This window comes from Drosophila innubila (genome assembly GCF_004354385.1).
Source record: "Drosophila innubila isolate TH190305 chromosome 3R unlocalized genomic scaffold, UK_Dinn_1.0 2_E_3R, whole genome shotgun sequence".
Lineage (NCBI taxonomy): Eukaryota > Metazoa > Arthropoda > Insecta > Diptera > Drosophilidae > Drosophila > Drosophila innubila.
The window spans coordinates 12,311,214-12,327,452 of NW_022995380.1; the positions used below are offsets into that span (position 1 = coordinate 12,311,214).

Below are 16,239 nucleotides of genomic sequence, written 5' to 3' on the forward strand. Positions count from 1 at the left end.
TGGGTGTATGCGTGTTTGTTTCAGCCTTCAGCCAATAATGGATAGCTTAAGGGATCTAAATCTTTTTATGCTTGCCCACAGTTTATGTACTTTTAATGAGAAGAGTTTTATGAATATTAATTTTTACAGCCTCCGCAAACGAAAAGTCAACTAAATGATTTAGGGTCTGAATAGACACAAAATGGTTTTCTTGTTATACGGACTGAAGACTTGCAGAACTTGATTTTTTTTAAGTAAACCATAATATTCAATATCTTTTTATTTTTAACAATTAATGCCTTAAATAATTTTATTTCTTGCATATTACTCATGAATTTCTAAGGGAATCCAAAGTTTCTCTATTGATATTACATACTCTATATAGATTTAATATGTTGCCTTTCTTCGCAAGGTCCTTCAACGTGAAACTTTAATTTATAATGCGGGGCGTCTAAAATGTCAAGCCAATAAATGCCGAGCAGCGCAGAAACTTTCACCCTTTTGCAAAATTAATGCACATGTTTTAGGCAGCTGGCAGCCTAAAGTGTACGGAGCTCAACTTTTGGCAGGCAACAATAAAAAAAGTTATTTGACTTCAATGTAGAGGGATGGTGATGAAGGGCAATGAAATGGACAGCCCACATTGGTCCTACATGGCCATGTTTTCTGGCTGTCAGTTGCCATTGTGGCTTGATCGCTCCTGGCCGGATTTCCGGCATCGTCTTTACTTTATATCAGACATCTTTCTGGCTCGCAGCTTTTGTAAAGGGAAGGAGGATACATCATTTTATCAAACGCAAAACGAGGTCATGTGTGTCTGTGGCGTTTCGTCGCTGTCGCTATGTCTGCTCTGCTAAAGTTATTTGAAATATGTTGTACTGCGATGTGGGCTCGTATTCACATTTTTTTTTTCATTTGAGACTCATAAATAATGTAGCATAGATCACGGTGCATGTTAGACTGTGTGTGTGTGAGTGTATCTATGTGTTTTAAAATATAAATATAAGCGCTTTATGAAAGTGAATCTAAGATTATGAAATTAAGCCTGGCTACTTATGCCTAAACCATAAATATTATTATTTATTAAGACTACTATAAACGCGACCGTTATATTCAAAGCTTAACAGCCACATATGTATATTTAAATACATTTCTTAAAGTTGTATTGTAGTCCTGTCACATTTTCTGCTTTTGACGTACTTCATTTCAGTAGCTGACATCGACAGTTAAGTGCCTATGAAAAGCGACAAAATCGAAAGTTCAAATGGCGTCAAAATGAAAACATCAAAGTACTCTGCTTGGAGGCAATGCTATCAAGGTGATGGAAAGTCCAATTTAATTTTCTGAGAACAAAGCATGCAAAGCAAAAAATCATCGACCACACTTCGGGCAATCAAAGTTGCCTTCAAAGAGTCATATACGGTTGCATTGTTGTTGTAATTGTTGTTGCTGTTCCATCTGTGCCCGTTGGCGAAGAACACACTCAAGAGCGCACAAGCTCACATACATATGAACAGATATATATATATATATATATATATATATGAGGAGAGCATATTTCTTTGTTAGCCGCCACTACTTAAGTGTTATTTATGGATTTTTATTCGCCAAGTAATTCTTTCACACCAACTCACACACACACACACAGAGAGAGGTCTAAGCAAAAAGGGTAAAGTTGAATGTGCGGTAGTTTTACGTCGATGGTCCTTTAGACAAGAGCATACACATACTTGACACGCATAATACAACGAAGCCTACTCGATTGTGGAACAAACAGCCAAAATGTCTGCCAAATGTTCCTAAAGGCAGAAAGCAAAGTGATTTCCATTTTGGTAGCATACTTTTTGGGGCACAGAAGTAATATAAGAAATACATTTGATTCGTATGTAAATTGTATATTGTATTAAGTATGTATGATAATAAATTACAATAAACACATAGCTTGCGATTAATTTTCATTATTAGTCAAGATGTGTCACAAATAATTGTGGTACACACCGCGTATGCGTAATATGCGCAACAATACTGCATTTGTCTGTGGTAAACCAATTTGAAGCGACCTTCTATTAATCACAATTATTGTCATTTAACTGTCAACCCTGCCAAATGGGACCCAAACTTGGTTAAGACCAATAAGCACGTCGTGACAAACTTCTAGCTGTGTACCTATTTAAATGATTTGCCAAAACGTGTCACTCAGTTATCATTTTTATTCTTTACATAAAGGACTTATTCATATTCATAGCAACTACCAGTAACACACCTATTTCTAACAAACAATGGTTAATCTCGTTTAACAAAGAGCAGAAGTAATCTCTGCTGTCACAAAAGAAAGACTAAAATGGGTTGTCTTAAGCGTGGGAAAAGAAATTCTATGAGTATGTACTCCAGAGCAAGATGTAAAAGTCATCTGATAGTCAAGTACTTTGGCCAAAGACATTCTTACATATTTTCTCCTCAGCGGCTTTTTGTTTTTACTTTGTTTTACAATCTTAGCAAGCACAGGTTGAAGTTTTATTAAATTTTACATGATTTTTGTAAGGGAATCTGTTGAACTTGTAGCTCTAACGTCAAGGGAGTCACAAAGTTTTAATTGCACACTTAGCCAAATTTAATAAGTGTTCACATCAATTTACTTTCGTCATTCATGTAATCTTAATTGAATCTTTTTATTATTGTCTTGGCATAAAATGTACACAAGAGTGAATATTTTATTAGAATATTTTTAGAATTTTCGAAAGTCCCAGATATATGTGTACTTTGTTAGAAGAGTATTTATGTACTACTATGCTTAATTTAGAAATTATATTTTTAAATGGTGACTTACACAAACTGCATAGTCATTGAAATATTGTGAAATTTTAATTGTGTGTGCATTGATTACCAACGAGAACTGTAAACTGCGTACTACGAAAAAAGTTGGGTTGGTTACTGACAAATAAATATGAATATTATGGCACATTAATAACCAGCTTGCTAAAGGGGAGTTGGGTTGTGCCACTGTTAAGTGATGGCCATTAGAAGTAACGCCATTACGTGTAGAATGTCAGCAATTTCTAGCCACGCGACTTTAACACGCCAAATGAAATGTAATGCGCCCACGGAGCAGCCCACAAGTTTAACCCTGTTTCCCTACAACCTTCACTTCTCAGTCTCCCAACTCTTGTTTCTCCTTTCAACTTCAATCAGTCGACGCATTAGGCATGAGCAACCAAGACAATCTACTAGCTGCTACAAATTAGATCCCAAATTGTTTGCAGTCCCAAGAGATGCTTGTTCTAAGGGTTGTCATGCCATTTTACATTTTCCACTTTACATTTTTCAGTTTGTTGGCTACCTGAAAGCTGCTTAATGCACAAATGTACATCTTTTTCTGTTAAACTTTTCATATTCCTTTCTTACCGTTTTTCCTCCTATCTACATTTAGTTGAAGGAAATTGTTCCTTTTAAGGGCAGAGAGACTTGACAAACTGCAAACAAAAGATTACAAAAAGTGCAAAAGTCGTTTACAAGAATGTTTTTAACGTTTCTTACTTATTTTTATTTACACTAGAAAGGGCATCAAAAAAGTAAAAATTTTGAAGAAAAAGTTTTCAATGACAAGTTTATTTCAACCAAATCGATGCAAAATTACATACAAATAAGTGTAGTTACATAAAAAGTAGTAAACTGTACTTGTGTATAACCTTCACACTCAAGGACTTATTAAATATCTAATAGATGATAGTACTCATAACCGAAAAAATATTTAATCTCCCTAAATGGATCCATTTAGAGAATTTAACCCAAATTCATAATTCATACTAATTGATTAAAGCCTACTTTTATTATTATATGTCATTTTGAATACATTATTCTCAATAAGTTTCTTGAGGTCATTTGAAGCACTCAACCGGTGGGTCAGCACTTTTTAACTGCGATAATTCTGAAAGTATTTTGACCAGCTATTTTTTTTTTTGGTTCAGTCGCCATTCGTTGGGAAATTCGTGCACCATTAAGTGATTTTGCGCAAAAAAGAAAGTTGAAGATGATGGGGAGAAAGAAGTATACAGAAAAAGTCGGCCCAAAAGTAATGTAAAGAAATTGATATGAATACCCGAAAGTTTTATGCAAGCCATGAAAAAAAGGTAATGGGCAAGAATGAATGGAAATTTCTTGAGCCAGGTGGCAGGATTTGGAGGAGTGCGCAAATTAATGATTACGCCTGGCCAGTTTAATGTAATGAGGTGTGGGAAATCTCGGTATAATGCAATCAAAGTTTTTCACCTTTTTGGCTTATTGCCTGTTGGCTAAAACGAAAAAATGTAGCAATTTGCTTAATGTGCTTGTGATTGACCCGAACACAGCAACTTCCATGAATAACTACATCCACTTGGAGTTCAATCCCCATAGGTCGAAGAGCTCAGCGAATGCAAAAAAAAAAAGAGATTAGATTGAACATACCCTGCTGCAAATCGTGTAAAATTCCTGCTAAATGTTTATATCTTTAATATAGTGCTTGCAATTGACGGTTAAAGACAAACCGACGGCTTTTACGCTAAGAAAGAAAAGGTCGCGGATATTACCAGTATTTATGGCAATTGGCTACGTAAAACAAATTGTTTAAGGAAAAACAATTATTTTGCCTGTAGCGCAACTTCACGAGTAAGTTATAGTTATCTGACATGTTCAGTTTTCTCATTAACTTTCTTCCAAATTATACCAATTATAAATAAATTCCACAAAAAAGCATAAGACTGCTTTTGATTTGACAATAGATAAAATTAAATTGAATGGAATTATGATAAGCGCTTTAAGAGAAGGTTGCTTTCCCAAAATTGTGTTTCATATTAGTTGTTAAGATGCACATAAAGTACGTTTAATTTTTTAATTATCGATTTTTTCATTTTTTTTTATGACTCGACCACACCAGCTGGCAAACACACACATATTTCATAGGCTCTTAATGTTTTCTTTGCGAATTGAAACGGAGGCCAGTAAAGATTTATGGCATGCGTTGTTACGATAAATGTCCCGACCCAAGGCTACTGACAAGCGATCCAAGGAAAAAAGCCAGCAAAAGTCGTGAAATATGCAGAGATTTGTGTTTCAAGTGAAAATTAAGGCTTCAATCATTCAAGGGAAAAAACTCGCTTAGCAAAACAAACCAAGCCAAACAAAGTCACACCCTCAACCAAAGCCGCAGCCACGCCCTCCATTTGTATTGAACCGCTCAAAGCATTTGAAATCCTTGTTGATTTTTAACGATTTTTCTCAACGTCCTGCCCATTTAACGGTTCACTCAACCAATTTCGCAGCGCCTTAGCTCCTTTTCGCCTGATGATGCCTGACTGACAGTGACGTTTGCCGTGGATTGTTGGCAGGCATCCTTCTATCCTCTCTCATTCACACACCCACCCACCCCTCACTCTCATATATGCCTAATACATAAGTATAATTATTATAATGCTCAGTCTGTTGGATTGTGCTTCTTCTGTGCCATGTCTCTCGGGTAAACATTCATTTTCGATTTGAGTGATTGCCAACTTTTCAATCAATTATGTTCATTAAGGGATCTCTTACAATTGAAAATTATTTAATTATTTACATTTTTATTGAACATCCAATCTCTAATTTAATTTTTTTTCAAAAAAGTGTGTAAACAGTCAATAATATAACTTTAAGGTGGAAATTTTAAAATGTAATTATAACAGATTATAAAAGGGAAAATTGATTTTTTTTTTTTTAAAGTTTTACTATTAATATTCGGCTGCTGCATATATTAGTAAAATTAACTACTTCCCTAAAACGGTCAGTCTTAATGAATTTAGTAAATATACATATTCTGAAATAGGGAAAAGTTTTTTGTATAAAAATTAATTAAGAAAAATACTGACTTGTACCAATAATACCCTCTGCAATGGGCTTCATACCCTTGCGATAAAAACCCTAAGCAAACAAAAGCCAAATGGGATACAAATTCCATAACGGAGTGAAGGCTTCAATTGTAATTGCAAACTCGCCTTAAGAGCAATATATGCAGTTGAATTCGCTACAAAACTTTGTTGAAACCTTGAGGTGCTGAGGAAACAAACACGAAAGTTTAACAATTGAATTGAAAACTTTAATTTGAAAACTAAAAGCAAACAATACTCAAATATTAATCGAACTGGCAGTTGAATGAAAAGAAAAAATTGAATATTTACTTGAACATACTTGAAAGTAAAGTTGTTTCCATGTTTTCATACCTTATTGTTGATCTCTAGGCAGCCAAAGAAGGACTTTTGCCAAAGAAACCCAATTTTTGCATGCTCAATAACTACTTGAGTATGTAAGCCTTGGCAAGAGCTCCTTGATTCGCTTCCCATTGTCACACTTCTTTTATATAGCAACTGCCTTTGGCAATGTCAGAGCGTGTGTGTGTCTGTGTGTGTGTGTGTCTGAGGGTATGTTGCTTTGGCTTTTATTGTACCGCAAATACACATTTATTTTGCCGGACTATAGGAAACATTTTAATTTCCGTAAGGGCCCCGAAGCGTGCGTATCCTTTATATTCAATGCAACGTTCCATGTAACACGACCAAAACAAGACAAGTACCATCAAAACTGCCGTTGGATCTATTTGTGTATTTCATCAGGCGGCAAAACAAGGTCCAGCTACAGCAAAAAAAAAGGACTTGGAATGTTTCCAAGTATCATTTTTCTATTCCAAGGCGTTTGTGGCCCTAAAAGAAATGTGAAAACAGAATAAGTCGGGACAACAGGTTTATAAGATACGAACAAGCTCTGTGAATGCAATGTCCGTTGATGAAATGTAAAATATTTTTAAAAAAAAACTTTCAAGTTAATTATCCGATCAGAATGGAGTTTTGGGACAAGTCCAGATCGATTATTTATAGTATAAAATGCTAGAAACCCAAAAACTCTAGTCTTATTCATTGTTCATGTAACCCGAAAAGGGAGTAACGTCCAAAAAAATGATGCAAGGTCTAATCGATTTGGACGTTGATACTGATCCACAAAATATTCGTAAATATTTATTGGGTCAAAGATGGCGTTTTATACATGGCATACACATTTGCAAAAAAAGATTGTAGATTTTTTTGCCAATTTTTTTATGAATGCAGGATATAATAAAACACTAAATACCCAATAACAAATATTTGCGACAGAAGCACCTTTTATATTTATTTTAATAAAATGAATTTGTATAAAATATGTACACAATCAGTGGTATACATATGAATATTAATCCAGTTATTGTAATTTTTGTATTTACAGTGCGATGTGTTCGATGAGATTGACCTATCCGAACTTTGTTACTTTGAGTGCAGCATTAAGAACGTAAACCATAGTTTTCAGGTAACTAAAATAAAATAAGAAACTAAATAATGTATTATTTTGTATTCTTGATTTGTTGTAAGGGTATACTATATTTTGATCGTAACGCTTGAATTTTATATTATAAAAATTACACAGTAATGATAATTTGACGATTATTGATTTTCATTAATGATAATGCATTTTTTTTGGTAGTTTTATAAAAATCTAACTGAGTGATTTAGATTTTGTATTTGTTTTTTTTAATATAAAATCATTATTAATTTATTTGAGAATGTTTTTGCGTGTCCTTATAATACGAACACAAAGGAACTTGACAAGACAAAAAAGCTATTGAAGATCATTTATTATCAGCGACCTATTTACACATTTTATATAGGAAACTCATGTACACAAGTTTCGTTCTGTGAATAATTAAACAATATAAAGCAATTAAAGTTGAATGTGAAAACTTTTATTTTATTGGCATTCGATGTTCGCTGTGAAGTTGTGCAATTAATTTTCGGCACAAAAAGCATTCACATGGTGCCATCTGCTGATGTCAAAACAAGTTGGGAAGCTTCTCTTGAGAGTGGTCGATAGCGATAGTCTGATACACTATGTAGCACTCTATAAGAATTATATGATTTATTATTGCGTGCGCTTTTGGTTGATTCTGATCCACAGTCTTTTTGTATATAATAAATATCTGGGTATAATAAATATTGTATCCATAAACGCAATTTACAATATTCTCATATAATGTTAAAGCAACGGTTGGGCTTTTGTAAGGTGTCAAAAGATGAAAGCTAAAGTAAATAAAGCAACTTAATACTCACATCTTATTTGCCAGAAGGATGTCTCAAGATGTCGGTGCTGTCAAACATAACATAAGCAGCCTTATTTCCTGTTTGCTATTGTCTGGCCTCATGCAAACTTGTATACAAGTGTACAGAGGCAGGCTCATGGTGCCCCTTATGATTTTCGACCCAATTACAGAAGCAGCAGGCGAATGAACCTTTATTTCTATACAAATATCATCGATATAAGCTGTCAGAAACAAAGGGCGAAATCTAAGCGAAATGTTTACATTTGACGGCGTCTGCATGCCAAATTAGCATAAGCACCCACAACACCCTATCCTTCCCAATTCTATCCAGAAAGCCTCCCATATATTCAAATGTATATTTCTTTATACACGAATGAACAGCATTTGATGCGCAAAATTAGCGCATTTATTCGCCGACTTTGGAAATAGAATATTTTTCTATGTATGTCGATACTCATATGTGTATGTAAGAGTTATTGTTGATGTTGCTGCGTGCAAAAGCGCCATAATAAAAAGATGTACAACATATGCCCATATACTTTCGATATTAATAATAAATTCTCTGAGTTTATCGAAGAAAGCCAATGCAAGCTTTGAGATTTTGCGGAATACTTTCGGCTAAGGCAACTTTTTATTGCTTTTATCGTTCGAAAAGCAAGCGAGCTCTTGGTGGCTAAGGTAATAAGAAAATATGCGATAGGTAATCTATGTACAGCCGGATGATGAATTTGGTACAGCCAACTAAAGTCCAAGTTTCATAAATTTTTCAGATTCAATATTTAAATTGTATTATGTACAATGTACAATCAGAATCAAACATAAAGTGCTCTTTCACATACCGGAAGCTCTTACAGATGTGCAGGAGTAAAAAATATTTATTTAAAATGAAAAACGTAGCAATTCGTCGCTTTGATGTTATCAAACCGCCGTAAAATCTGTTCAAAAAAAGTGTAAACCTCAAAATGCACAGAAATTGCATTTGACGCAGCCAAAAAAAAAAATAAAATAAAATAAATAAATAAATTTCCTCTTCTCCGATAGCCAAAGCCTTTACAAAGTTTTAAACTGCGTGTCAGTATTTCACTTTCACCAGCAACATTATTACAGCTTACATCTGCGGCACGTGCCGCAAACTTTATAAAAGAGATACAAAATACAGCATACAAGATACTTATGTCTGAAACTGAAATGCTTATAGCATTAGCGACGAGTGCGGTAAGAGCTTTGTTAACAAGCTCTTTGTGGTCTGACTCCAAGACGTTTGTAATTTCAAATTATACTGGTTACTTACTTACTTCTCAGCTGATTCTCAGCATAATAACACAGAGCAACACGGAGCATAATTTAAATAATCATGCATTTAAAGTATTGAAATTAATTGAACGTAATCTAGGCAGAATTGGTCAGAAATTGGCATTACATCGAATTTAAATAAGCCTTAAATTTTTGTCGGCTAAGCAGAAAACAAGCAATCGAATCATTTCTTTTAAGCTTTAAAATTTTTATTATTTCTTAAAAATTATAATTATACATAAAGTTTGAAATATGGAATAAAGTTACAAAGTTACATGTTACTTTAACGTTTTTTATTTCAAAAGTATATTCAGTGATGTACTTGTATTTAATTAAATAAAACGCCATTTGATAATTCTCCATTAGCTTTTATAATAAATTTTTTTAACGTTTGTTGCAAACTTATTTGTTCATATGCTGCTTTCCAATACAAAGCCCGCCATTGTATCGAGCTTTGAGCTATTGTTGACATTTGAACTCCCTTTCATCAATCTAGAAAATGACAGAAAACAAAATGCTACCCGAAACATGGGCTCAGCTGTTGTTGGGACTGGCAATAACGACTTATTGTTTGCCTTGCTTATTTAATTTATTTAAAGAGCATTATAATTATAGCTTGTCAGCTACATTATGCTCCTTGATATTGTTGGTTCAAGAAATGTTGTCTATCATAAATAATTGTAGGAAACTTCAATTAATTAAGGTGATATGCAAATATGAAGGTTAAATTGTATGTAAAATTTTTTTATGTGAGCTTTATACATATTACTGTCAATCCACATTATGAATACCAATCAAACATGATTAAAATAATGTTTGCTGCACTTTCCACTTACAAATGCGTAGAATTTCCAAATACTTGGTTTACTGGCTAGCACTCTCGCAAGAACTGAGAAGATGGCATTGAACAAATAATCAAATTGATTGATTGCCATTCCATTTGAGCCTTAAGGAGTTTATAAGTAACAGCACCGCAGCTCAAGTGACGTATACGTAACGTGCAGATAATGGGAAAATTTTTCTTATATAAACAAAACCTTACAGCTGCTACTCAAATTTAAGACAATTTAACTGAAGGACAAATGCTTTTCTCGAGCCAAACTCAAAGTTTTCAAGCGACCTGTCAAACTGTGTTTTGTTAATTACGTTAACTATTTGAACACAAGTACTCTGTATTTACAAATGTTTCAAAACTTTTCTCAAAAATTCCTAATTGTTTTCTTCGTTGTTGTTTTCATCAAATGTCAAAATCAGTCGTCTTAAAATTGTTTTGTGCTTGTGTTGAATGTGCCGATTCAGCGCAATATTAGAAGCTCTGTATAGGAATAATTTAGCTAATTAGGTCAACATAAAATGTTGATAATTTATTCAACTATGTTTGTCCCAATTCAGTCAACCGCCAATTATAGAAATTGTGAAAAATAATCTTGTGGTTTTAGTATTAACTAAAAAGGTAAAAGTGTATTTGCCAATCGATTGTTTCATTATTAGATTTATTAACTGGAACCTATTCTCATATATATTATTAATAATTCATTTTAAAAATTATGTTTACCAACAGACAATATAAATCCCAATAGAGTTCATACACAGGAATGTGAACTCAAAGCAAATGATTGCAAGTTTCTGTTATGAAAGTTAATGGCAATATCCTGTGGCGCTGGCATATTAAATTTGCAACAATAATAACAAGTGGGCCAGACGTTTTTTCTTTTTCTTTGGTGTTTCTTATGAGCTTAACTCAACTGCCAGAAAACAGGTAACACACAGCGGCATCGCTGGCAAAGACACACACATGTATGTCATGTCCTTGAACTTTGGAATTTGGCTTAAAAAAAAAAATCATAAAAAATTTGGCATGTACTTGCGCATCTTGTTTCTGAAAATATTCTAATATACTTGCGACTTACGACAACTTAGATTGTTTCTTTAATTTCTGGAGATGATAACAGAAAAAGCTTTTTAAATTCGCATTTATAATAATTTATTCTGAGTTAAAGACTCTGAAACATATAAATATTTACGTTTGTTATATAATATTGTGATATTCCTTGTGGTGGCTCAATTTAAGTAACTTAGCAGATCCCTTAGTATTGCCATCAAAAGTTTTTATATGCCAACTTTTATGCTGGAAACGTACATACACACATACAGTTGCCGAGCTAGCCGGCGGACATTAAAATTTCAAAAGTAATTTTAGCATTGCGCTGGGCGGCTCAACAGGATAATGAAAAAAATAAAAAATATTCGCGAAACGTGTATTTGTATTTGGGAATTCAGCGGGTAAAAAGAATGCTCAGATACATGCTGCAAAGTATGTACGTGTACACAAAATGATTTCCCTTTTCCCGCCTTTTCAGGGAAAGCATTTCTGAAGTGTGCGTTAGGGGACAAAGCAGCGTATACGTAATTCGTAATTCGACTGTTGCTTCTGATGATGCTGCTTCTCCATCTCATGAATATTTCGTGCAAATGAAGCAAAACAGCCGCCAATGTCGACACACTCGCTCTCTGTTGTCTTCGACTTAATGAATTCTGGCAGCAAGTGAGTCTCCATTTAAGGCAGTTGGAGCTGTATGTTTTTGTTTGCTTTTTTGATTGGAGTGCACAGCGTACCAGAGCATTGAGAGACTGGGGCTTGTATCTGCAGCCGGAACTCAAACACAGTTATACTTACTTTTACTGACGCATAGGGATAACATAACAGAATTTTAATATCACAATGTCGGATGCGGCGCTGTTGCCATTTGCTCTGACAGTACAACTTTAATGAATTACAATCGCTTAAAGTGTTGGTTTGTTTAAATCAATATAACCAGTTTTATGAAGCAATTTATTTCGAAATCATTATATAAAATAATTAAAATAGAAAATGAAAAGGTATTTCCATTTCTGTGTAGAGACGTGCAATCGCAATGAAAAATAAATAAGATCTATAAATAAATTTCCTTAATTTTTAGCTCGACTTTATTTACAAATTTATTAAAATTTAATACTAACAAAGCTCAATCATAAAGAATTTGTAACTTTAAATATTTGATTTTGTATACAAATTAATTTAACATCGATTTCAAAGAATTACCTTAAAATGAATAACAAAACTACGCGTTCTCCATTTTGATTAACTAAATTTTGACCAATCCGGAGAGAGGTTTTTTAAAAAAACTGCAGGAATTTTTTTTGTTTTTTTTTTTTTTTATATGAAGTTTGACAGGAATTTTTATTTCCGGGCCTGCTGGAGACAGGCCTTGAATAATGAATACATAATATTGGAAGTTTACTCCTTTAAAATGTTTCTAGGGCAGCCATAATGTTTCAATTAACCGAAAATTAAATGCAACTCTCGACAGTTGCAGCATTTTCAAGATAATTGAATAAATTTACCATGAAACTTTTGACAAACAGTTGTGGGGTGACCCAATAGTGGGGTTATTATGAAGGCAGAAAGTCAAACAGCCCTGTTTGGCCAGGTAGGTGGATCAAGTGAATGAGTGAGCGACATGTAAACCGCACGTGCCACTCTGCCTTAAAAGCATATTGATGTTGCAAATGCCACAAGCAGTTGACAGGTGGGAGGACACGTGCAGCTGTGCACTAATTGAATAGGATGCCAGAGCGTTCATTACAAAGAGAAGCGCGAGGAAGCATGAGTTGATGCAAATATCAATGATGCGGTTACATTGTGGCATTGTGGCCATTTATAGCAAAAGTTGCCTAAAGAATTTACATTAACAGTTACAACTTTAAACTAATTACTGCGTTGAAATGTCAATTAGTTCTGCGGTTGACTTGTGGTTGAAATTCCGAACTACCATCAAGCAACGCACCTGACCAATTCAATTAGCATCTACGGCCAACTGCAGTTGTCTTGCCTGATTTCAGAGTTTTCTTGTATACACTCAAGCGGGCAGAATGCATTTTTGTTAGAGTCCAGTGAGTTCCTTCGGAGGGAATAGCTTTGGGATTAGCTCTAAGTGCCTGTTGACCAATCGTGGTTAACTTTTGTCATCCATTTGGCCTCAACACATTGCCTGGCATCGGCTTATTTCATTTTTGCTGTCACTCTTACAAATGAATGACTTTGTCCGGCCACTGCAAGTAGATTATGATGTTGACGTGGTTATTGCTGACCCTCCTGTTCGTTTTTCGTTGTTCATTTTAATCTTCCCCTGATATTTCATCTAGAGTTCAGGCATTGTGCCAGCTATGATATTGTCATACAGCAGTTAGGCTAACAATAAGTGGGTAAACTGCACTTAAATATTTAAAGTGGGACTATGACATTTGCAAACTTATATGTAAGTACTCTTAACAGTGAAATGTATTAAGCACTTGAGCAATGAATGGAATGTTCTCGGTAGTTATTGATTATATTTTGAATATAGCAAGTAAGCAAATTGAATTTAAATATATTTATTGATTGATTATTATTAAAGTTGTTATTGTCATTGAATAAAACGAAGTTTTCCAATATAATTAACTCGAATGAATTTAATAAAGACAACACACTACGGAGTCTATCAAGGATATGACTGAAGGACATGAGCACCATAAATTAGACAATACGAAAAGCAAATCATAAGCAACCTTAGAAATAGTTATACAGTATGCTGTGGTTGGAAGGTCGAATATTAATTATGTCTGCATGTACAGAGACTAACAAAGGTTATGGGCTTGGCTCATTGTTTTCCACAATCATTTGGAGGTGTGTCGGCTGTGGCTGTCTGTGTATTTCCATTAGCATGAGAATTATTTGCATGTTAATGAGGCCATAGAAACTAATAAAGCCCTCTTTGATTACACAACTAATAAGAGAACGCCTCGCCTCGCGCCGTCCGAATAGGACTTCTTATACATTTATGTATATACATATTATATACACTGAATACAGAGAAATTTTATAATTATCATTGGCGAATTTGTACTCATAGAAATATATGTATGTGTCTTTAGCGGACTCTGCAATTTATATTTAGGTATTCATGTTAAGCAGCTTAAACTATCAGATAATTTAAGTACAACTCATTGTATTATATAAAAATATAAACATTTCAAATACATAAAAAAGCTAAGCAATTAAAAACTCCAATTTGTTTTTATTAAAATTATATCAAATCATATTTTGTACTCGATTGTAACAGATAATCACACCAACCCGCTCTCTGGTGCTGTGTGCCGACTCCAGACGCGACATGGACGATTGGCTAGGATCCCTGAAAATGGCAACTGCACCGCAGCGTCCGCGTGGGGATAGCTTTCTGATTGATCAGCATGATATACTATCCAATCACCATCATTGGTATGCAACCTCGCATGCGCGTCCCACGTACTGCAATGTTTGCCGGGATGCGCTCTCCGGGGTCACGTCACACGGCCTCAGCTGCGAGGTGTGCAAGTGTAAGGTGCACAAACGTTGTGCGGCCAAGGCCATTGCCAACTGCAAGTGGACAACGTTGGCCACCGTCGGCAAGGACATTATCGAGCAGCCGGATGGCAGCATCATCATGCCGCATCAATGGATGGAGGGTAATCTGCCCGTGTCGTCAATGTGTGCTGTGTGCAAGAAAACCTGCGGTTCGGTGCTGCGACTGCAGGATTGGCGCTGTCTTTGGTGCCGGGATACGGTGCATGTGGCATGTCGCCCCCAAATGGCAATTGCCTGTCCCATTGGACCCGCCAAGCTGTCCGTGGTGCCGCCGACAAGCGTACACTCGATCAGCACCGACGATGCCTGGGATGTGGCAAGTCCCAAGGGCAACTTCTCGCCACTGCTCGTCTTTGTGAACTCCAAGTCGGGCGATAATCAGGGCGTGAAGTTCTTGCGACGTTTCAAGCAGCTATTGAATCCAGCGCAGGTCTTTGATCTGATCTCTACGGGTCCAAGTCTAGGATTGCGTCTCTTTCGGCACTTTGAAATGTTTCGCATACTAGTGTGCTCTGGCGATGGATCCGTAGGCTGGGTGCTCAGTGAAATTGATCGATTTAACATGCATGTAAGTGGACTATGATCCAACCAATTATAACGTCTATTCTTATTAATCTTATGTCTTTGGTTTAACAGAAACAATGCCAAGTGGCTGTGATGCCATTGGGAACTGGTAATGATCTGGCTAGAGTTCTCGGCTGGGGCTCCAGCTGTGATGATGACACTCATTTGCCACAAATTCTGGAGCGCTATGAATCGGCCAGTACCAAAATGCTAGATCGCTGGAGCATTATGGTCTTTGAGAAGGCAATCAGTGTACCCAAAATACCAAAGATGTCCATTACCACCGAACAGGAAGCGTTGCTAACGGGCATGGTTACCACAGCCAATCATCATCTGCGCTTTATTGTTGAAACCAACGAAACTCAAACTCTCATCTCCTCCACACGCACCCTGTGCGATACTGTTGACGAGTTGGTGACACGCATTTGTGACCATCATAAAGATGATGAGCAGTTGACCCTCAAGTGTGACATTCTAAGGCAAAAGCTCAACATGCTCTTGGATGCCTTGCAAGAGGAGGAGATGGGCACACACAGTGGCGACGATTTGATAGCTACCATTCGCAGTCTAATTATTCGCGGTGTTCCCTCATCAACAGGAGCTCGTCCATCATTCCTGTAAGTCAAGGATTGGTTTGAAACTGAAAACATTACATAAAAGAGTTACTTAAAGCTTATCAGTACAAATCTCTAGCACTCCAAAAGTAGTTATTTAATTCCAAACTGTAAATCAATTTTAAAATCTCATTGAAATCGGCAAATTATATATCGAGCTACAAACATCGAGTCTTCCCAAAACAGCTTTTTTGTTAAAATGTGACAGGGAAAAAATATGAAAAATATTGGCAGTG

General features: G+C 35.5%; 1 protein-coding gene across 5 annotated transcripts in view; it reads left to right on the forward strand.

Moving 5' to 3' along the window:
• The window catches only part of LOC117791962 (diacylglycerol kinase eta), a 41,064-nt gene that overhangs the window by 16,930 nt on the left and 7,895 nt on the right, over positions 1 to 16,239 (forward strand). For all 5 annotated transcript variants that reach the window (XM_034631904.1, XM_034631905.1, XM_034631906.1 and 2 more), the window contains exons 3-5: positions 7,240 to 7,320; positions 14,542 to 15,393; positions 15,462 to 16,006. In XM_034631904.1, coding sequence (XP_034487795.1) covers positions 7,240 to 7,320; positions 14,542 to 15,393; positions 15,462 to 16,006 — 1,478 coding nt within the window. The remainder of the gene's footprint in view (positions 1 to 7,239; positions 7,321 to 14,541; positions 15,394 to 15,461; positions 16,007 to 16,239) is intronic.